At 41.8% G+C, this 23,459-nt stretch overlaps 1 protein-coding gene across 19 annotated transcripts in view; it reads left to right on the top strand.

The window, feature by feature from the left end:
• The first annotated feature begins 2,145 nt into the window (after positions 1 to 2,145).
• Positions 2,146 to 23,459, top strand: part of Synj1 (synaptojanin 1) — a 78,826-nt gene continuing 57,512 nt past the window's right edge. For 9 of the 19 annotated variants that reach the window (XM_085832374.1, XM_085832370.1, XM_085832368.1 and 6 more), the window contains exons 1-4: positions 2,436 to 2,548; positions 3,475 to 3,620; positions 20,476 to 20,562; positions 23,055 to 23,322. In XM_085832374.1, the coding sequence (XP_085688500.1) occupies positions 2,451 to 2,548; positions 3,475 to 3,620; positions 20,476 to 20,562; positions 23,055 to 23,322 (599 nt within the window). In that variant the 5' untranslated portion in view covers positions 2,436 to 2,450. Of the gene's footprint in view, positions 2,549 to 3,474; positions 3,621 to 20,475; positions 20,563 to 23,054; positions 23,323 to 23,459 lie in introns of all 19 variants that reach the window. The other 10 variants (XM_029470616.2, XM_029470618.2, XM_085832364.1 and 7 more) reach the window with 3 other exon arrangements.

Genomic DNA, 23,459 nt, shown 5'->3' with positions numbered 1-23,459 from the left:
AACGCTATCCTAGGAGTCTGATGCAAGGTGAATGGAGGCCAGAACTGCATGTAGAAAGTGCTCATTATGTCTCAACGAGGTTGTCACTCCTGAATGAGTAAAGAGCACTAAAAATGGAATTCTCAGCTGCCATAACACTGGTATGGACTAGCTGAGTGTCTTAGAACAGCTACTCTCGAGTGCTTAAGGCCAGAAACTGGAAATAACTGTCACTGGAATCATGTATCTTATAAAGGTTCTCAGCTCAACTTATAGATTCTAGTGGGTTCTGGTGCATCTAGGTTTGTCATAACTCTCCATTCTACCATTTGTCTTCATGCCCCTACATGAGGACCTGATTCCCCTCTGCCTCCTTTGTAAACAAATGGTACCTGTGATTTTGTCTCGGTCTCTTGTATAGCCACAACAGTCTACCAGATATCCAAAACTTTTTTAGACTCGGGTCACCCAGTCATCTGTTGTTTGCTAGCGACAAGAATCAGGGTATGAGCATTCTGACAGCCTCACCATTGCTCAGTTCCAGTCAGCACAATTGGCTTCTCTGCAAAGCTTTAGACTGTGCCTATATATTTTGAGTTAGTCTACTATAGACACTGGTTTGCTAAAATGTGCGGCTACTTTGATATGTTGTAACAGTAATAAATAGAAAAGGGACAATAAGGAATGTTCAAAGGTCACTAGTATGTTTTTCAAATCTTGGGTTTATTTTATAATTAAAAATGTATTTTGAAAGGACTTGGGAAAGCTAAGACCTACCACTGCTGCTTTAGCTTAATTTGAAGAAAGACATTATAACAGAGAAGCTTGGACCTTCACTTTCTTAGTTCAGAATACCAAGAATAGGCAGAAGAAAGTGCTTTAGAAAGTGCTTAGTGCCATGATTTCCACCTTGAGAAAGAAAAGAGTTTATGGTGTAGTCTCACAGGGATTCTTGGGGTGAAAAGAATGATGGGGTAAGCAAGTTTGATTACAGCTCCACTTGGGGTAATCTCAGTTGTCATAAAAAGGTTCATCCCTAGGGCTGGGGATGCCCCTCAGCTTGTAGAATGCCTGCCTGGTACACATGAAGCTTTGGGTTCAGTCTCTGTCACCACGTGAACCAGGTATGGTTGGCACACTAGCCTGGGCTCTGTGCTACTTTGTCTCAAAAAACAAAAGCTACCTCCAAGGTACTACAATTCAGTGGCCAGCTCTCCTGAACCCTTTTTTTTTTTTTATTGGTGCATGTCATATACAGTCATCACACTTAAGAAAAATCCCACTCTCAAACATTCCTGTTTTATTTAAAGGACTGTCCCCACCTGAAATGGACACTTCTTGGGAGAGAAAAATGACTAACCACAATTCACAGCAAGCAATTTTTATTATAAGCTTGTGGTTACTGTAACCACAACAAAAAGTAAAAGTTGTTCTTAGGAGACTTAAGTGAAAAGATCTCAGAACTGAATCCAAGTGTGTATCTCCTCAGCTGGAGGTGGCTTCTCTCGTGTTTAGTTTGCTTTTAATATTTGAAAACCAGGGTGGATTTGTCTTCTCTAAAATAGAGAAGCGTTGAGTCACATGACAGCATGTTAGAGGAAATGTTTTTGTGCAATACGTCATATTTAAATTGTGCTTTTGGGAAGAAAGTAAAAAGGGGAAGAGGCTAGGGGAAAGCAAAGGCAAATGGAACATGACTGCTGTGCTCCTCGGATTCTCAATTCCTCTCTAAAGCCCCAGTGACTACAATTTCCTCCCCTTTTTGTCTCTGAAGTATAAGCAGAATAATTCTGCTGGACACAAGTTTTAGACATAATGTCTCGTTTAAAAAGATACTATGAAACAGTGTGATGCCCTTAGTTATAAAATTCCACGGCTGGCAAATCGACAGTAACAGCCATGTTTTGTTTGACTGCCTGGAGTTCCTGGTTGCTGGCTTCCCCCACTCCACTGCATTCGGTTGAGCACTCTTCCATCGCCCCTGGAGCTGGGAGAACACACTGAAACAGCCAGGGAACAGCCTCCTGCTGCCTCCCTGACGACAGACAACATGGACAGCTCTTCGGGCGCCACCCAGCCGGCGCGGGGTGCACACCGTCCCCCGCCTCGCACTCGCCCATCGCCCATCGGGTCCGCGGAGGCGGCAGGGGGTGGTCCTGATGCCCGACTCGAGCACGAATCAACACGGGCTCCCCCAGCTCTTTTCTGAAGTCCCTCCCTGTCGCCCGCGGGGAGGGCAGAGCTACAGGGCTCCACGCGAGGAGGACGGACCCACCCTCTGCCGGCTCCCCTGGCCGTGCCACCTTCCCACTCCCGGGGCGACGGAGGCTCGCTTCACGGACCCAGGACGCAGCGGCCGCAGGAACCCGGTGGCCAGTAAGCGCCCTGCTCCGCAGCACAGTCCCGCGTGGGCGGAAACGGCTCCGCCCCTTCACCCTAGGGGGCGGGTCTTCCGCCTGGGCAGCGGCGCAATGCGGAAGAGCTGGACCTGCTGGAGCGGAAGTGACGCTTCGGGCGGCTGTAGCGGCGGAGGCTGCGGGAGAAGGAGGAGGAGGAGCCGGAGGAAGAGGTGAGGCAGCGGGCGGGAGGGCGGGGGGCGGAGAGCGGCCCGGGCTCGACCCAGCGGCAGCCGGCCGGCCGGGTGGACGCTTCCTGAGCGGTGGCGGCCGTCGCAGCCGGGTCGCAAGCGGTGAGAAGCGGCAGAGGGCCGAGGGTGGCGGGTGGTGCGGAGACCCCGGGGCGGCGGGTGGCTTGCCCTGACAGCGGCTGTCACCCAGCGGGCGGGAAAGGACCCAGTCGGCACAGGCTCCCTGGTATCTCCGGCGGTGCGTAATGGAGGCGCTGGAGCGCCCGGTGCCTCAGTTCTCCCCCGGCTCCCCGGGAACTCGTTGAGTGGCGGTGGGATCCATTCGTCACCGTGAGCTTCGTGACTGGGCAGGAGGCGGCGGTCACCTGTGTGGTTTTCCCTGCCCTTCGCCGCCGCCCTGGAGAGTCCGCGGTGTGATAATCCCGTCCCTCTCCGGCCCCCTCGGGAGCTTTGAATCAGCCTGATTAACCTTCCCTCCCATCCCCTTGCCCATTCCGCCTAGGGATCGGCTTGAAGTTTCCCCATCAGTTCCCTTCCCGTAGTGACAGATCGTGAAGCAGGAAGCCGATAAACAACCCCAACTGAAAATACGCTACAGAATTTCCCTTTGGGGAAACATAGATTAAATGGGAAATCCACCTTATCCAAACCAGGACCGACGGTGCTAAAAACCCCTGCCTTGACCTGCCGTATCTTGAGAACTGGATGCGTTTCCTTTTGCCTTTTGGTTAAGAAAAAAAAAAAAAAATGGTGACGCCTTATCTTTTGGAATAAACCGTTCACCCCTGAGCTCTCTTTTTCTCTACCCCCCAACCCCCATCAAACTTGTCAGTGAGGGACCTCAGGAGGACGCCTAGCAGTCCTTGCAGCAGAAGGAAACCTCAGGTGCATTGGCTTGGTTTCCACAGGGCTGCCTCTGAAGAAAGGAGAATGGCGTTCAGCAAAGGATTTCGAATCTACCACAAATTGGATCCCCCACCGTTCAGCCTCATAGTGGAAACTAGGCATAAGGAAGAATGTCTCATGTTCGAGTCTGGGGCTGTGGCTGTGCTCTGTAAGTCACGTGTTTTCACCTGGCCGATTCTGATCTCTGTTTTGGTTGTAACTCAACAGTTTACAAAAAAAAAAAAAAAAAAAAAAAGATTCTTGAGAACCTTCTCCCTGAATTTTATCTTCTGAGTTTTAGCGTATGGATTTATGCTTTGCTTAATTTGAATGAAGCCTTATTTTCTGTAAACTGAGATAACTCAGGTTTTTATTGGCATGATGGTGGTGCAGGGCGGTGCAGATTTGCTGCCGGGAGTTTGTTTTCCTTCTGTTCAGCTTCTAGAAGTTTATCTTTTTTGTAAAGTGGTATTGCAGTTTTGTCTTTATCACATTAACCCAATAAGACAGCTTGCATCTCCTGTTATACCCAGAATTTTGTGGGTCGGATTTAACAGGAATGATATGATCTGTGCATCGTACATCAAACCCTTATTTGTTTATTTATTTATTCAGGTGTCCCTTGTGCTCATGTGTGGTATTGGTGGGTCAGATTCAGGGCTTCAGTCACTCTAGGCAAGTGCTGACCATCTGCTGCTCCAGCCTAAGCTTTTATATCTTTAATAAGAATTGCAGACAGCTCCTAAAATATTTCATGTGACATATGTGCTTGATTTCATATTATTGAAAAATGACCTTTATTTTAAAAGGATTACTTATTGTACCACACAAAATGATGTTTAGGTAAATTTGTGGCAGATAGATGAAAATAAAACGACTGATTCACATTGTGCTTCGTTCTTTTTTTTTTTTTTAACATTTAGTCATTTATTTGTGTGTAGGTAGGGGACAAGTGGGGATCAGAACAGCTTGTGGGAGCTCCTCCTATATAGGTCTCAGGGATTAAACTCAGGTCTTCAGGCTTGGTGGCAAAAGCTTTTTACCTGCTGAGACATCGAATGTAGCCCCTGCTTCATTCTTAATACAAGACTGGGGCAGACAACCCCAGTTTGGTATTGTCTCAAGTATTTGTTTTAAACAGATTTTCTAATGGTAACTACTTGTTCTTTTATTATTATTATTATTAATTATCATTATTATTTTAACAGTCTATTAGAGTTATAGCTGGGGCCTTCATGATATAGCCAATGCCACTGAATTCCAGACCCTCCCCTCCCCCCCCCATCTCCTGAGTGCTGAGAATACAGGTGAGCACTACTGTGCAGGTATATGCAGTGCTAGGGATTGACCTTAGGGCTTCATACATGCTAGGCGAGCACTCTGCCAACTGAACCACACCCCCAGCCCTCTTATATTTTGCTCAGATTGTTTATTGAACATGATGTTTGGACTTAAGAGATGGTCAGTTGGTAAATGCTTGCCGTGTGAGCATACAGGTCTGAGTGTGATCCGCAGTCCCTTCATGAAAGCCTGGCAGGGCATCACATGCTTATAATCCCAGCACTGGGGAAGCAGAGGCAGGAAGGTCTCGGGGCTCTCTGGTCAGATGTTGTAGTCAAGTTTCTAAGATCCAGATTTGGCATAAGAATCTAACTCAGAAAATAATATGGAGAGCAATAAAGGAAGATGCTTAATCAACCTCTGGCCTCCATGCGCGCGCGCGCGCACACACACACACACACACACACAGAGTTTAAATGACATATTTACTAGTATAAGCCTTAAATAGTTTAAATACTGCTCTTTAGACTCAATAAGAGCATAAAATCCAGACTTATATATGCATATATGATTTCTATGTTGGTTCAAGTGTAACCTGACTGAAATAGTAAAATTTTATTCTGGTAGAGAAAATGATAGTGACATAATGAACAACTCTTAAGCAAAGATTAGTATATAACAAATGTCTGTATTCTTAGTGTTTCCAGTAATATGATTTAAAGGGAGAGACAAGGGGCGGACACAATCTAAGAAAAAGTTTAAGTAATATTCAGTATGAACTTCAGTGTTCCAAATTGGTTTTTATGTTATGTTTTATTAAAGCATATTGGTTATGTTTTAATAAAAGGAAAAATGCCATGCTCCAGTGTTAATCTCCATAATGTGTTTCATACTGTAGATGTGCTTACAGTATTGAACACTGAAATAAAAACATGAGGCCGGAGGGGCTTGGCTAGTAATGTAAACTGTTATCAGCTGCTTGTGTTTGGTACACAACCTACCTACCTACAACATTAATACACCTACAACCTACAACATTAATACACTACCTGATGTATTAATGTTGTCTAGATACAGTTACAAATGGGAAGTCACTGTGGACTTGCAAGTTATGACTTTACCTGTTTTCAGAATTATTGCTGTGTGTTAAGGAAAAAAAAAATCATACTTCTGAAACCTCAGTGGTTTTTATGCCAAATAAGGCTTTTTAAAAGGCCCCAAAACATCTATTGGGTTCATTAATTATGAAGTAGAATAACATTAAAATATTCTTAACAATTTATTTTCAGCTTTGGGAATTGAACCTAGGTACTGTGTGTTAAGCACTCTACCACCAAGCTGTAGCCATAGCTTAATTGCTTGTTAATTCTGTTTGTCTTCATTGGATTTAAGCTATGTGAGTAATTCTCAGACAGCACAAACGTTTGAATACTGCTTCTCTCTGTAACACTAACAGAAATGGATACATATTCTCTTGGATGTGTTATTTTTTTTCTATAAACTCTACAGCAACACTTAAATATATTTTGATTTGACTTTTTAATCCATACATAAAAATTACACATGTAGCTACAACCCATGATGTTTCAATACATTTATACATTATATAATGTTGAAATGGTATTAGGCATTTGCAATTTATGGTAAAAACATGCAAAATCCTTTACCCTAGTTTTCATAAAATACACAGAACAGCGTTAGATGAGTTGACTTATGAAATTAGTTAGGTTCTAGGTTGCATTGCATGTCTGTAACCCCAGGACACTCCAGGTAGACAGAGCTTGTATTTGAGGCTATCCTGGGCTACATAGCAATATACTGTCTCACACACACACACACACACACACACACACACACACACACAAAACTAACTTGGCATTTAATTTGGAGTGATAGCAAAGTAGGTGTTGTCCTGCATAATAAAACAAACAACCTGCAGAATTTCAAATGCCTGCTGCACTCTGGGACTGTCCTGAAGATCTGGTGTGTCCTCTTCACTGTCCCCATTCCCGACCCGAGAAGCCTCAGGGCACGCTGCCTACCAACCTGCAGTCATTCTTATCGTCAGAGTGTGGCCCTGTCTTCTTCAGACAGTGCAAGCTCCTCTGCCTGGGTCTCAAGGTCTTGCTTAATCTTTCTCTACTCTTTCTGCTCAGTGGTGATCTCCTTCCGAGAGCCTGGTGTCTTCAGTAGTCTCTCAAAGTACTAGGGACTGAGCAGTCTTCATTGTGTTCTTAGTGGACTTACAATGACTTCATTAAGGTTTGGGGTCGGTTGGTTGTTTTCAGTGTTTTTGCTTCCTCACAGTGTTTCTCCTACTTGCTGTGTAGCTGAGGATGACCTTAGCCTCCTGATCCTCCTGAGTGCTAAGCCACTGGGTCCTAGTCTGACACAGTAGTTTTCTATGCCCAGGCTGCACAGCATATCCATCTGGGAAGTTGTCACAAATACGGGTACCTAGGTTCCTATAGTCCATCAGAATGATAATTTCTGAGCAAACCTTATGTGTGCCTTGCCAGTATAGCTTTACCAGATGACTTTTTTCTTAACCTATAGATTTTATCTAAAATTGCCATGTTTTCAGAATTTTAATGAGGGGATTGTATATTATAGGGCTCATCATTTTCTCGAAGCCCTCAGGCTGAACCGAAAGATAATTCTCCCGTGACATGGAACTATGTACATGCTTCTTAGGGTTCCTATCTCTAATGCTTGGCACAGATCTTACTCATGACTGAGGGACGCATAGTTATTAGGTGGGAAAGACTAATCTCCAATAGAAAGTGGACAGACTCAAAGCTATTGTCTGTTTCACAATATGGTATGTGGGGCTGAGGAGATGGCTCAGTGGATAAAGTGTTTGCTGAGCAACCACAAGGACTTAAATTTGGATTCCAGCACCCATCTAAAATTCAGACTGGGTATGAGGTGGAGAGAGGCAGATCCAGGGATTGCCTGGTCAGTCGGCCAGCTCAAACCACCAGCTCTGGGTTAAAAGATGCTATTTCAAAAATAAGGTAGGGAGTGATAGAGGAAAAGACCTGAGCCAACTAACCTCTGACCACATACACAGCGTCACAGACACACACAGACACACACACACACACACGTTTGGTATGGGTATTTTTGGCATTGATGGGGATTGAACCTGGTTTCACACAGCACATAGGCAAATACTCTGCTACTGAGCTGAGCTGCACTCCTTGCCCACTTTCATTTTTTTTTTTAAGATTCATTTATTTATTATATGTAAGTACACTGTAGCTGTCTTCAGGCGCAGCAGAAGAGGGCATCAGATCTCATTACAGATGGTTGTGAGCCACCATGTGGTTGCTGGGATTTGAACTCAGGACCTTTGGAAGAGCAGTCAGTGCTCTTACCCGCTGAGCCATCTCGCCAGCCCCCACTTTAATTTTTAATTGATATATAATAACTTGTATAGTGTTATGGGGCACAATGTGGTCTTTCTATATATACATATAGGGTTTGTGGAGGATTTTTTTTGTTTTTGTTTTTTTTTTGCTGTTGTTTTTTTGTTTGTTTGTTTTTTGTTTTTTTCAAGACAGGGTTTCTCTGTATAGTCCTGACTGTCCTGGAACTCACTCTGTAGACCAGGCTGGCCTAGAACTCAGAAATTCGCCTGCCTCTGCCTCCCAAGTGTTATTGTTGTTTTTAAGCCATTCAGAATCCTCTCATAGTCATTTTGAAATATGCATTATTATTGGCTGTAGCTAACCTGATGTGTAAATAGAGCACCAGAACTCATTCCTCCTAAGAATTGACTCTTTTATCCACAGATGAATTCTCTCCAAGTGTTGCATCACTCCCAATTCTAATCCTAGTCTGCACTTGTGTGACACTGGCTTTTCTTAGATTCCAAGATGAGTGAGATTATGTCACCCGGGGTTTGTCGTGCTCCCTTGCCTAGTCATTCACTTCAGATTGTGTTCTCCAGGCCTTTCTAGGCTGTGAAGATAACAGCACTTTCCCACAGTCAATGCCATCCATTGTGTATACATACACATACCACAGAATACCTGTTGTTGTTTTTCTAGGAAATGGGTTTTCTGTATTTCAGAGGTTTGCACGAGGTGTGGTTGCACCAACACAGACCTTCATAGGAGGATGAGCTCTCACATGGGCATGTGAGCCTTAAATTTACAGCCTGGTGGGTCACCGTCCATCTCATGTCTCAGTAAATAAATAATCCTCTTCAGAACTGTAGTTTAAATACAATAGGAAGGGTGAAGTCACGTGCGGGAGTTAGAGAGTGACTCTAGAAAGAGTTATCAAGTTACAAGCAGGGCTGAGATATGGGGTATTGCTCAGTGATTATGGCACATACCTGATGCGTGTGAAGTTTTGAATTCAGTTCCCAACATTGTAAAAACAAACACCAAAAATAAAGTGAGCAAGCAAAACCCAAAAGATAGGTTACAAGATGGTGCTGTAAACGCTTCAGATGGTAATGCTAACTCTTAAAACGGAAGCCTTTGCTCCCTTTGATAGCATATCCTAGTATAGAGGTAAAATTAGATGATTTTCAGCCTTTTAAGATAGCATAATTTGGGTCATTTTCAGGCTCAAGTCATATACTTAGATACATGTAAGTAGATAGCAAAACCATAGCACTAAATTCTGGATATGGCTTTACTCCCAAGATATGCATCTGAGTTTTCTTTCTACTTATTCTCCATATTCTAAGAATGTGAGTAGTCATAACACTTCAAACCGTCAGTGCATTCTGGAGGTCTTCACAGAATGTCAGCCCTCCTGCCTTTATGGAACTGCACAGTCTGAGGAAAAAATTATATGCAAAAAAAAAAAAAAATAGTTCATTTGGGGCTGGCGAGATGGCTCAGCGGGTAAGAGCACTGACTCTTCCGAAGGTCCTGAGTTCAATTCCCAGCAACCACATGGTGTCTCACAACCACCCGTAATGAGATCTGACGCCCTCCTCTGGTGTGTCTGAAGTTAGCTATAGTGTACTTAATTATAATAATAAATAAATCTTTGGGCCTGAGTGAATGGGGTTGACCAGAGCAGTGGGCGAGCAGAGGTCCTAAAAATTCAATTCTCAACAACCACATGAAGGCTCACAACCATCTGTACAGCTACAGTGTACTCACATACATAAAATTAATAAATATATCTTAAAAAAATAGTTTGTTTATTAGAAGCTTATTCTACCATCAAAATACTAAGGAAGAGATTTGTAAACTTGAATTTTTCCATGATGCCTTCAGGTCTCATTGTTTTAGAAAACCTGTAGGCCATGATAAGATCTGCTAAGTCTTCAGTAAGCTCAAGCAGTGTGACTTTGTTTTAGCAAAAGGGTCTCACTCTAGCCCTAGCTAGCTTGGAATTTAGTATCAAGCTACATTAGTCCTCCTGCCTCAGCCCTAATTGCTGATGTTAGAGCTAAACAATAAATATTTAAATCCCAATAAGTTTAGCTGTTGTTCAAACAAAGTAACACAAACAAGTAGAGACTAATTTATCTTCATAAATAACTGCAGTTGTTTATTAATGGTCTCTGCATGCTTGGTGAGTTCCAGGCAGCTTTCACACCTTGGAAGCAGCTGGAGTGCTGCCATCCTCATCGCCTGGTCTCTGCTGAATTGATTAGGAGTTGCCTTTTACCACAGGGACTGCTAGACACCTCGCTTCACATAGACAGGGATCTCAGAATGGATTCCCTGCAGTCATGAGCTCTGAACCACTTCAGGCTAATAGTTTACCTGGGATCCAGTAGATGTTGAAACCCTAGGTGTTTTCTTCAATGTAAAATATCCTTGCACCTCCCAGTTGGCTGCAGTGCCCTGAGGCACCTCTTCATGCCTTTCCTTCAGGTCACAGGCAGTCACATGCTCTATTCCTTTCAATCCTCCCAGCTATGCTTTGTCCATGTTTTCCAGATGTGGAAAGTGCAACTTTAACAGATTAAATCTTCAGCGACAGCCCTTCCATCTGATTGTTTTTCACGGTGGTGGTTTCTGCTGTTGAGGGCTGATGGCTCTGAGTTTCCAAGTAGGAAATGAGCTAAAAGACAGGCATGGGGCTAGAGACAGGCAAGGGGCTCTGGGGTTAAGAGCATTGGCTGTTCTTCCAGAGGACCTGGTCTCAGTTCTCAGCACCCACATGACAGCTTACAACCATGTGTAACTACAGTTACAGTGGATCCGACACCCTCTTCTGTTTTCCACAGGCACCAGGCATGCACACAGGGCACAGATAGGTATTTATTCAGGTACAACACTCAAACATATAAAAATAAACGTAAAATATTGCAAATGTACTTTCTCAAAAAAAAAAAAAAAAGAAAAGAAAGAAAGAAAGGAAGGAAGGAAGGAAGGAAGGAAGGAAGGAAGAAAGAAAGAAAGAAAGAAAGAAAGAAAGAAAGAAAGAAAGAAAGAAAGAAAGACAAACCAATAGAAATGTTCTCAGTTAAAAGTGAAGTTGGCAGTGTTTTCTAGTGAGGGAATTAATAAATTTGTATTTTTGCCTCTAAGCTATTACTGTTAGTATATAGAAGTATGCTTAGATTTTACCTCATCCACTAAGTACACAACTGTTTTACTGGGCCAAATTGAATGCTACCCTGTAGAATTTTGGATGCCAAGTGTAATAAGAAGCAATGACAGGCAGTGCATTTTTTTTAATTGCCAAATGCTGTCAGTCAACATGGTTGCCCTTTAGATAAGTTACAGATTCCTTTTTTGTTTCTTGAAACCCGAGTGAGTGAAGAAGTGACTGTAGAGTTGACTTTTACAGCATTACATGAATTTAGACTTGTTCATATGATTATGTGAAGACTCTGAAGGTTTTTCTTTTTATAAAAAATTTGGAATATATATATTTAATATAAAATAAACAGTAGCTTTAATACCATCTTAAACTGAAACAGCCCAGGTCCTCAAGTCTGAAATGAGGAACAGGACTGAAAGGACCAGGTCAGCAGTTCCCAAGTGCTTTCGTTTCTTCTTAACTTTTCTGTGGGCAAAGAAAAGGAGCGCTAGAGCCTCTCACTGAACAGCAGAGTCCCTTAGTTATTACACGGTCTTGGAACTATCCAATATTGTTTCTTGGCCTGAGACACAAATAGTCCAGAAATACACACAAGACTTCTGCTTCTTACTGTGGTGGAGTAGAAGGACCTGGACTTTTGTCTCCTACGTGAAAATGAATAGTGGGACCGAGATTTTCCCTCCTATATGACAATAACAACAGCTAACTAAAGGAAATGCACAAAATGATTTTCAGATATTGAAAAATAAGACAGGTTACATACTTACAAGGATACTATTTCATTAAAGGAGCAAAGTAGCTCTCAACTAAATTCTTCTTTGGTCCTACCTAACAAAGTTTAAGACCCCAAAAGATCTGCTTTTGGTCCCAAATTACTGTTTTCCAGGAATTTAAGTTTTGAATAACAGTATCTAAGAAGTTTAAGAAAAACAAGTGTGTATGTTTATCAATCTGTATGGACACACACACACCAAAATGGCACATGTATATCGTTCAGTCCATATTCACATTGAAAGCTAGTATATATGCAAAGAAGCAGAAAATATACTTCTTAATGAGGAGAAAAGCCAATCTGTAGAAACAAATGTTAGTGTTAGTAAGGGACATTAAAAAAGCTTTGATATAAATATATTCCATATGTTCAAGAAGTTTGTGCGTGTTAACAACATGAAAAACAGGTCTGGAATCAGTTATTCAAAGTGAGAGTAACACTGTCTGATGACATCATACCCTGACAGGAGCCTTTTATTTAATACCACAGAGTGGTTGGTAAGCTAAAGGCCTAGTGGTAGACGTTATCCAGAGTGCAATGTCCAGCAGGAAAAAGACCAGTGTGAGTAAGTCCACAGGCGAGCTATGGAGCAGCTGCCTAACATAGATGTGGACTTGGAAGGAAGAGGGAAGAAAATGTTTGAAGAAATGGCCGCTGACAATTTCCTCCCAAGGTTGGTAGAAACTGTCAGTCTGCACATCCAAAAAGTTAAATGAACTCCAGGTGGAAGAAACATGAAGAAAATTACACTGTGATACAAAATTAAAAGGCTATTAAATCAGGTCAGATGCAGAGGAAAATCTTTAAAGCAACTCAAGAGAAAAGGGAGCCTGTGTATGCAAGAGTGGTTAGAGTGGCCTTGGGCTTTTCCTTAGATGCACTCCCAGGGAGAGAACGAAGAAACACCAGGTACTAGAAGGGGAAACAGAACCAAATGACCCACTTGGGTTGGGACCACTCTCTGGAACCACTGAAGAAAAATGTGTGGGGACACATTCAAAAGCTGGAAACTTAGCTCAGTGTGGAGGGTGGCAGAGAGACGGAGTTGCTTTGGCTTTCTGATGGTTTGCTGCAGTGAGGTCTGAAGCAGGCAGTGCCATTTTGAGAGAAACACAAGGAGAGAGAGAGAGAAAGAAAGAGACAGACAGACAGACAGACAGACTGACTGAGGTGTTTAGTGGACTGTCACACGGGAGAGCCGTGTATCCAGAATACTGAAAAGAAGCGTGGCTTGACAAATTGCACATTATATTTTGATTTGCTTATTAGAATTTATAAAGGTTATTAATAAGAATTTGTGTTTTATCTTTGTGTATGTCTGAGATGTGGTATCTCACAAACTGTAGTCCAGGCTGGTCTAGTCTGTTACTCATTTAGCTAAATTATGGTAATTCTCCTGCCTCAGCTTCCTGAGTGCTGGAGTTTTAGCGTGAGCTCCCATATCTGGCTTGTGTTTTATTTTTTGTAGGCTAAGATTGAGATAGACAACTGGAAAGAAAAACAAATATATTTCCTATTGTTATTCTCTATTAGCATTTCATTATAGTTAATGTTACACTCTTTAAAATAATGTTCCCCATCTATAGTCTTCCTATATGACTTAATATATGCAATGTGTTCCTTATAGAAACTAGTTCTTAGTGGTAAGAATTTACTATGGTTTGTGTGTTCCCATGTACTCTAGTAGCTGTAGTATTGCTGTTGTGTTTCAAATTGCTTTACTGAAATACAGTCTAACAGTGTTTTAATTCCCTGTGCAGCACATGTGACTAGACAGGATGAATCTTAGAATGAAGTGGCTTTCTGGCTGTTTGTTCACGAGTGCTTGTTAGTTGTTTGTCGACATTGAAAATGTGTCTTTGACCTATCTTATTTTATACTGTCTTAGAGAATGCGATGGAAAGCATGGTTGTTAGAGTCAGAGGTGGTGGAAGCTTCATGGGATTGATCCAGAGCTGGATTGTGGAGAATTACTGCTGGAATCCAGCATTTTAATTAGCATGCGCTTTAGATCTCTATTAGGACTAGTTCGTTGTTGTGGGGACTAAGACCAGAGCTATGTAAATCTACCACTGAGGTGAACAACCGTAGTCCTTTTTAAATTTCTATCTTGAAACAGGTTCTTACTAAATTGTCCATACCTGCCTTGATCTTTTGATCCTTCTGTGATAGCCTGCTGCTGGAGAAACTGGATTGACAGGCATCGTGAACATGCCTAGCAGTTCGCTAGGATTTAGCATTTGTTTGGTTATATAATACCAGGTTTTCTTCATTTGTCCTATCAGGAACCTAGAATTTCACCAAGGGCCTAGTACCTAGCAGATACTTTGAGAGAAGAAAAGTTTTTTTTTTTTTTTTTTTTTTTAGTGTTTCTAATATTTGGATATATAGGTTATATAAGAACAGTAATTTGTTTCCTGTCTTTCATTTATAGTTTTGATTTTTTCTTAAATTCTACCAAGAAATCTTTATCTTCTAAATTTTTTGTTTTATGTGTGATGAAATGGAAACTGGCTTTACTGCTAGCTAGTCATATGCTCTTGGATGAATCAGATAATTGCTAGTCTTTTTCTTCTGAAAATGAGGCGCTTAGATTACATGATCTCTAGCACTCTCTGGAGCTTCTATACCAACATGCTATTTGCATGCAAATAGGCTGACCACAAATTGCCATCCATGCAACCACAGGCAAATTGTGATTCTAGGAGCAAGGTTCTAATTTGCAACCTCCATCTCCTGCCTTTTTGAGACTGAATCTTGATATGTGCATGATATACCTAGAATGTGGTGTGTGTGTAGCATGGGACTTTCTATTCACCTCTGCTGGCCTCCAGCTCAGACCCTCCTACCTGACTTCAGAGTTACTGGCATTCTGATCCCTCCCATTGTGCTTTATTGACCCACAGATTTTTGCTTGGTCGTCTGCTTCAACTGAAGGAGTAAAATCTAATCCCAGAATGGAAGGTTTAAGCCACAAGAATGTTTTCATTGGATAGCAGTGCTTTCTTGGATAGCTTTATTTTCTAGTTTGAATTATCGTAAGTCACTGAAAGTTAGAGAAGTTCACATTTAATTTAGTCCTTAAAATACCTTTTAATTTGATACAGGCAACTTAATGTTCTGACCTAGGATAACGTACCAGCTCTGTTATCTGCTGTTTAGATGATAGAGTTAGGATGAAGATGTGAGTTTTATGCATCATAAATATTTCAGCATGTGTTTTTTAAAAGATCTGGGCTGAGTGTTTGCTGTTAGTAGCTTTTCTGATGTAAAGTCTGACTTGTCTTGAACTCTCTAAGAGCCTCTCTTAAGGCTGGGGATGCAGGGGTGCACTCTGAGACATTCTCTGTTCATTTATTAAACCTAATTATGTCATCATCAAAGACATCTGAAAATTTAACAATGGTTCTAAAAATACTGAATATATAATTAGCATTCAGAATATGTCCTGGTGCCTCAAAGATATTTTCATGAGGATATATGTTTATTGTACTTATCTTGTTTAAATTCTGTTCCATGACCTTATTGATAGTTATAGGAATTCAAAGGCCTTCAGATGTTAATGTTAGTGACGTGAAGATACATTTAAAATGCAGATGCAAAAGCAGTGGGCACAGGGGAGCTAGTTCTGCATGAGATGGGTCTGTGTGCTTAGAGACCCTGTGCTTGAAGCAGAAGAAAGTATTTACATCCAAATGCGTGACAGGCATGGGGAGAAGAGTGTTCCCTTTAAGTAAACCCCTGTGTGATTGAATCACTGTTTATCCCTAGTAAATGGCGGCAGTCCTACGGTAGAAGCCAAGACTTGCTTTTGCTTAAGTGTTTTAAATATGGGAGCCGCAAAGACACAGGCCAGGTTACCTTAGCTGAACTACTGAAAATCTTGATTGGCTCTGTCACTCCTGAAACAGTGAGCTTCTTGGGAAATTATACCCACTTGTGGTTAGCAATCGGTAACTTGTAAAAGGAGGTGTGTTTTTCCTAGTGCTTTGTTTGTTTAATAACCACCATCAGTAGAAAAGAAAACAGACCACCTTCTTCACAAAAGACAATTTCTCTCTCTCAGGAAAGCCCAGTGGACGCTGGGACTGGAAAGTGAGCTGGGCTTCTGTGTCACCTTCTCCCCAACCTTGACTTCCACTCACTCTCCCCTCTGTTCCCTCTGCCGCTTCATGGACTCCACGGTTTACGCCCTGGTTGGCAGTTATTAACCAGTCCTGTGTTCCCCACGGCCACCTTCCTCCACTGCACCCACTCACACTCTTAAGAGGATTGTTGAATGGGATGTTGGGATTCTTTCCTGGGAAGGGAAAGCTCTTTGTAAAACGTGTTGTAAGAAAGAAAGTTAGCAAGGCAGGTTGGTTGGTTTAGCCTGAGAAGTGAGTGTCTGGTGCAGCTGGGACGCTCAGTGTCTGTTAGGTCAGGATCACACTCCAGTGTGAAACAAGAAGCCTGGCTTTGGTTGTATTAGTATACATGTGGCTGAAACTCGGGATAAAAAGAAATATTTACTTCTAATTGAGTGATATGGGCAAAACTCCAGGAAGTAGCATTTTGCTAAGAGATTGAAGGATGGGTGATAGTTGAAAATAGAGGATGACTAGTGGCTGTTCCAGATGGAGAGGACACTGTGAACAGCGGAAGAGAAGAGCGAGCGTGCAGGACAAGTAGACAGCGGATGACTAATTTTGCCTGAAGCCTGGTGTGCCAAGAGGTACTGAGAAGGAAAGGAAGACAGGAAGGCTTGTGCTTGGTATCATCAAGGGATTCCGGCCCCCTTTTTATCTAGAGGTCATATACATAATCTTAATGTGGTATAAGTGGTCTTATTTCAGATCATCTCTTCATAGGTGAAGATTCTTCTATTATTTTCTAAAATGGGATTTCAGGGAAGTACAACAGTGATCATGATTAACCCTTGTATAATCTCTTTTGGTTTTCCCCCCACTTAAAAGCAATGTTTGAGCTGGATACCTCAGCTCTCAGCAGGCTGAGGCACAAAGAGGATGGACTCAAGACTAACCTGGGCTACATAATGAAACTCTTTTAAAAAATTATAAATGGACAATAAGGCATTGTAAGATTTATCCTATCAATGCCATTTAGACATATTTATCTAAATTCGGGAGGAGGAAACAATTTTAAACATACAGAAAAGTTGAAGTTCAGTAACATAAAATTTAAAAAAGGATATTTTCTTACCTATTTGAGAGTAGGTTGCTGACGTGAGACCTTATTGTCCCCAGACACTGTACTGTGTGTTCCCTAGACATTCTCCTCATAAGGGCGCACAGCAGCCCTGCCACTGCTCAGGCCCTCTTCACTCTTACCAGTAGCTAGCTATGCTTTGTATGATGGAAAGACCCATTCAGATCTGTATAGTTGATTTAAAAGGTGGGTCTTAATCTCAACTCTGGAGCTCTAGTCTCTGACCCTCAGGACCTAGGAGAACCGTTGTTTGATAGGACGTTGTCCCTCCTTGCTGTGTGGGGCTTCTGCTGTTGCTCACCTTTGACAGAGCTGTTTCAGCAGCTGTGCTGTTTTCTTCAGTCAGGTGACAGCTTTAAAAACTGCCTCGTTAATGTGTTAATGTCGGTATTCACTTTGATTACCGGTAAAGGTCTACTAGGTGTCGCAGGCTTTTGTTCTCCCTCATGATTGTTCTGAGGACTTTGAGACTAGATAAACACCCCTTTCCTTGTGGAACTTCTAGTCTATACGCATATTCAGGGAGTAATAACATTCATTATTATTTCCTTTGTTGCTTATATTCTACATTTTTCAGTACCATTGAACATGTAACAATGGAACCTAGTCTAAGTTCAAGAGCAGGAAGTAGGTAGTTCTTTCAGGGTCTCACATTATACCCCTGGGACTAGCCTGGGACTAGCCTGCGACTCTGTGGAAACCAGGTTCACCTGCCTCTGCACCCCCAATGCTGGGATTAAAGTATTAGTCACCGTGCCCAGAAAAGCAGTTCCCTCTAATGCTGTCTCCTTAGACTTAGACAATTAGTAACTGATTTAAGCCAATTTCCTCATGTCAAATGGAAAGTGTAGCTTTGTCCTTAGGGTACTGTGAAAATTGAATAATGCACATAAACACCTGGCCTTGTGTTAGTGCCGTATTCATCACAGATGATAAACTAATACTGTAGCTGTAAGACCATTTCTAAGTTGCTGGTAATAGAAACTCATGGCAGTAAAAATGTAACCTCGTCTACTTTAGTCAGAGAGAGAGAGAGAGAGAGAACGAACTCAGAAGAAAACTCTGGAATACAAATAATTAAGTGGCTTGGCGTATGCTTACATGTTTAAGCTAGATGACAGTGCAATAGAAGGATGGTCACTGGGCCTGAGAGACTGTTTATTTGTTGTGCAATTGAGAAGAAAATAGTTATGAGGAGAAAATATTTATTTCATGATAATTTAGTTACAGAGACTATTCATAAGGGGAGAGAATTACTATTAAGTTACATTTTCTTTTTAACTCTTGCTGCCTGTGGTCATTGAACCTAATGATGATTTTTTTGGTAATTTCTAATTTAACCTAATTGCTGCTGACACTAATACATCAGTAATTCCTTCATTCCTATGTCAGCAATAATATTTTAAATTCACACAGCATGTAGCCTGAGGGACTCTGCAGAGCAGTCTGACCTGGAAACCACATTTTCTCATGAAAAATTGAACAATTGTTTTGACCATCTGCCTTTGTGTCTGTAGTAACAAAATTAAAAAAAAAACCAATCCTTTCCTTGCAAGGGTTAGGTAAGTGCTCTGCGTTGAGACCCACTCCCAGCCCCACCCATGGTACTCTGAATGAGGAAGTGCGGCACTTAAGGAAGGCAGCTGTAGTTTCCTTTAGAAAACAGAATTCAGTTTTGTTGTAAAATTTTAAATTTGAATTGACCATAAACACATAGAACAATATAATGCTAGGACGGCTAGATATGTGAAAGAAGACATGATTCCCCTAGCATGCTAAAAGTCTTCCCCACTCTAGTTTCATACTGGTTACAGAAAGGCCCACACTTAATAATGAACATATTAGAGAATGTGATGGTGTTAGTTGAGTCATTTAGCTTTAGTCTGTGCTGCCAGCTAGCTGAGCATACGTCCCCGATGGCCAAAGTGAGATGGCAGAGAAGAAGCTTCAGTAGATAGGGTGGAGAGAGGCAGATGGGGAAGTGAGATACTTTGTGGAACTCTGGGGAAGAGCTTTAAGATAAGAGTCTGGAATCCAAGGAATTGGCAAGGAATCTTGGGTAAGATGTAGATTGAGAAGAGCCTGTGTCAGCAGAGAAGATAGACAGGAAATGGGAGGTCGAGCAATCTGCTTACTTGCTTTCCTAGAGCAGCATACAGGAGCCCTGCCAAGGGTTCTGTGGTTGTGGTGTGGACAGAGGGGAGGGAGAAGGCTAAGTGTGATGAGGACAGGGAATCCTGTGACCTAGCATGCCTCTGTGAACTGGGGAGAGGTGGGACAGGGAACAGGGAGTGGAGGGCAGTGGCTAAGTTTGAATTTCACACTTCAGAATGTTTATGTTCCTTGGTTCTTTGTTGTATCTTAAATGTGGATCTGCTAAGTGCTAGGAAGGGTCTGCCCTTAAACATCCAGGATTTTGTTGTTGTTGTTGTCTTTTTTTTTTTTTTAATCAGTAGACTAACCATAGTAGCCTGCTCTAGGGAAATTATTGCCTGGCTTGAGCTCATTAGCAAGTTTGCCTCAGCTTAGAGCAAAGGAAGTGAGAGGAAGGTCAGTAAAGACTGCCCCACAGCCATGCTAAACTGTGGCCAAGCAGTGGCTTGCAGCATTTACCCGTTTATTCAGCTTCTGTGTCCAGGATAAACGACTGAGCAAAACAGGCTATCAACAAGAAGACAGACTCATTAGATGGGCAGAATTCTCTAACTCCAGCAAGAAAGTTCTTGTACTAGGTGGACAGATTAGCTAATGTAATACACGGGTGTTAGGAGAGGTCGCCTCTATCAGACAGAGATACTGAGCTGGTACCCACAGAGACTTCATCCCTGTGTTCCAGCATCCTTGATACAGAAAGGTATTCTGCACATTATCAAGGGTAATGTAAACCAAGCCAGCTACAAAACCTTTACTCACAACAGTGTCCAGCCTGTAAGATATGCTAAGGTAATGGTGGCACAGGGCATGCAGAAGTAACCCACCAACAACTGATTTGACTCGAGGCTCACTTCCCGAGGTGAACCCAGACCTGACACAGCTTGAGTGGTCAAGAACCAGAGACTAGATAACCCAGGGACATAGGGGGAAAACAAGTCATGCTGGTCTAAAGACAGAGAGAGAGAAAAGAGAAAATAGATAGATAGATAAATGGGGAAAACTATTCCATGTTGAAATTTTGTTTCAAGTCTGGCATTATAACTAAATAGATGCTAATGTTTTCAATTATTATTTTTAACAGCATCTGCAGAAAAGGAGGCTATTAAAGGCACATATGCCAAAGTACTGGATGCATACGGACTTTTGGGAGTTTTACGATTAAATCTTGGTAAGTCTGTTATTCTGTGTGGTTAATCTACTTTTTCATTTCTGTTTTTATAGTTCTGAAGATGAGAGAGACTACCTGTATATCATTTCAGACCCAGTATTTGAGCCTTAACTAGTATATACCTTTTAAACATTCATTAGGATCATTTTTTAAAATATTTTTATTAACCAAGAATTTCATGTAATGTATTTTGATCATATTCAACCCCCCCAACTCCTCCCAGATCTACGCCCACATCCTCACCCAACAAACTAACTCTTTCTCTCTCTCCCTCCCATCCTCTCTCTCAATCTCTCTTTGTCCCTCCCTCCCCTACCCCTCTCTCAAACCTATCTATGCATTGGTCAAGCACTCTTGGCTGTAGGGTCCATTCCTGATGTGCGATCTGTACATCAGAGATCACAGCATTAAAGGAAGCAGACTCTGCCTTTCCTGGCAGCTGTCTGGCTCAGTGGTCAAGAGCACTTGGTCCTCTTGCAGAGGACCCAGGTTTGCTTCCCAGGACCAATATAGTAGCTCATAACCAAATATAACTTCAGGGTTACATGTGGTAAACATAGATTTATGCAGAGAAAATGCACCTACACACACAATAAATATGTTTCTTTCCTAGATAGAGTTTTAGGATCCAAGGAGAGTGTTCTATTGAAATACATCAGCAGACAATGAAAGCATTATCTTTCTTCTCAGTAAATTAGGGAATGGGTGTCTGTGTGGTAAACACACTGATTCCCCTAGTGTATTGTGGGAAAGGCATCTGTTTTAGATTCAGAAATGTCTGCTATGTAATGTTCTTTTTTAAACTTAAAATCACTTATTCTTATGTGTGTGAATGTTTGATGCATGTCATGTATGTCTGTAAAAGATGTGCACATAGCCCACTGAATTAAGAACAGGGTGTCAGATCCCCTAGGACTAGAGTTCAGACAGTTGAAAGCCACCATGTGGGTGCTGGAAATTGAACTTGGGTCCCCTGGAAGAGCAGGACTCTTAATCACTGAGCAATCTCTCCAGCCCTGACTTAATGTTATCATGGTCTTCAGGGTAACTTTTATGATTAGCAGTTTGTGTATAAAGGTATGACATGAAGTGTGGTTCAGAGACTGGGCCTTAGCCATGTTTTTAATGGTCTGTGTATGACAGTAAGCTCGAGTTATCATGCATGTACAACATGTGGTTTTCTTCCTTGATGAAGTCTAACTATGAAAATTGCTTTTAAAAGTAAGTAAACGAAAGTGTGGATTTAGTTATACAGTAGGCTTTCGTTACGATTCAAGCACTTTTCTTATTGTGTGCTGCCAAGAGTTGATGGAGTCTCCTTTGAGCAGCACTGGCTATCAAGTAGAGGTTTGCCCTCATTAGTAATCTGTCATATGCAAAAGGCCGTGCTGGATCGTTTACTGTTCTTGTCTTGAGTACCATGAAATAAATGTTTTAATCCCATTTCATAGGGGATTGTGTTACAGGCTGGTCATGCTAGCATACTCAGTTTAGTCTGGATTATAAGTAAAGAGCCATGATTCAGAGCTATGTCTGCCTGTGCCAGTGCTTATGTTGCTAACTCTTAATTTCATAAGATTTTTGTTGCCATTACATGAAAAATTTGAAAATCCTGGTGTTCAGGAGTTAGGTCCTCAGAATGAACCCCAATATTATCCCTTTGCCACAAAAAGGATAGAAAACAAAACCACACAAAGCCTGAAAGTTTTCACGAATCAGATTGCTTAATAAATTGTCACCAAGGCCTTGTTCCCGTGTTCTGCCATCTTCAGCTCACTGATTTACATGGCATTTTTTTTTAAAGATTTATTTATTTATTATATGTAAGTACACTGTAGCTTTCTTCAGATGTACCAGAAGAGGGCATCAGATCTCATTACGGGTGGTTGTGAGCCACCATGTGGTTGCTGGGATTTGAACTCTGGACCTTCAGAAGAGCAATCGGATGCTCTTACCCACTGAGCCATCTCACCAGCCCTACATGGCATTTTTAAACTTAACCATATATAAGCAACTGGGACAGTCACTATCTTATCTGAACTTCCTGTCCATCAGGAAAGTAGAGAAGGCAACTTTTTCTTTTTCTTTCTTTTCTTTTACTTTTGTAAATTTTGTAACTTCAGATTAAGTATAAAATAACTTTGTAAATGTGACATCTCATTAATGTTTTAGTGCCTCACATACTGAATGTATTTAAACAAGATTTTTCCCCCCTAGAAAAAAATACCTGTAGTTGTAAATTTAAACATATTGATAATCAGAATGGCTAGGCCTGGTGGTCTCACCTCTAATCCCTGTGTGTGGAAGGCTTAGGCCAGAGGATTAGACGTTTATGCAGTATAGAAAGACTAGCTCAAAAAAAGAAACAAAATATTACAATGTAAGATTTTAAAGCTAGAAACACAGGAAGAAGTCAGAAGAAACTATGTAACTTGAGGCTATGGGCTTGCAGACATTGATGCTCTACCCAGTAAAACCGCTGGTGTTTGCAGGTGATGCCATGCTGCACTATCTGGTCCTGGTCACTGGCTGCATGTCTGTGGGGAAAATCCAAGAGTCTGAAGTGTTTCGAGTTACGTCCACTGAGTTCATATCCCTGCGAGCTGACGCTGCAGATGAGGACCGCATTTCAGAAGTACGAAAAGTTTTGAACTCAGGAAACTTTTATTTTGCATGGTCTGCATCTGGAGTCAGCTTAGATCTGAGTCTGAATGCACATCGAAGCATGCAAGAGCACACAACCGACAATAGGTTTTTCTGGTGAGTCTGTGGTATCTTTCTTCCTTTGTGATGATTTACTGTGCTGTAGCTCCGAGATCTGGGGCATAATGGGCTCCAGGGCGGCTGTTTCTGCAGAGAACGGAGGCTGGAAATGGTTGCCTACTTTTTCCTGCCCC

This window comes from Mus caroli, unplaced genomic scaffold, assembly GCF_978045245.1.
Source record: "Mus caroli unplaced genomic scaffold, Mus_caroli_1 scaffold_17, whole genome shotgun sequence".
Lineage (NCBI taxonomy): Eukaryota > Metazoa > Chordata > Mammalia > Rodentia > Muridae > Mus > Mus caroli.
The sequence above is the reverse complement of the archived record's forward strand: the minus strand, read 5'-3'. Positions and strand labels throughout refer to the sequence as shown.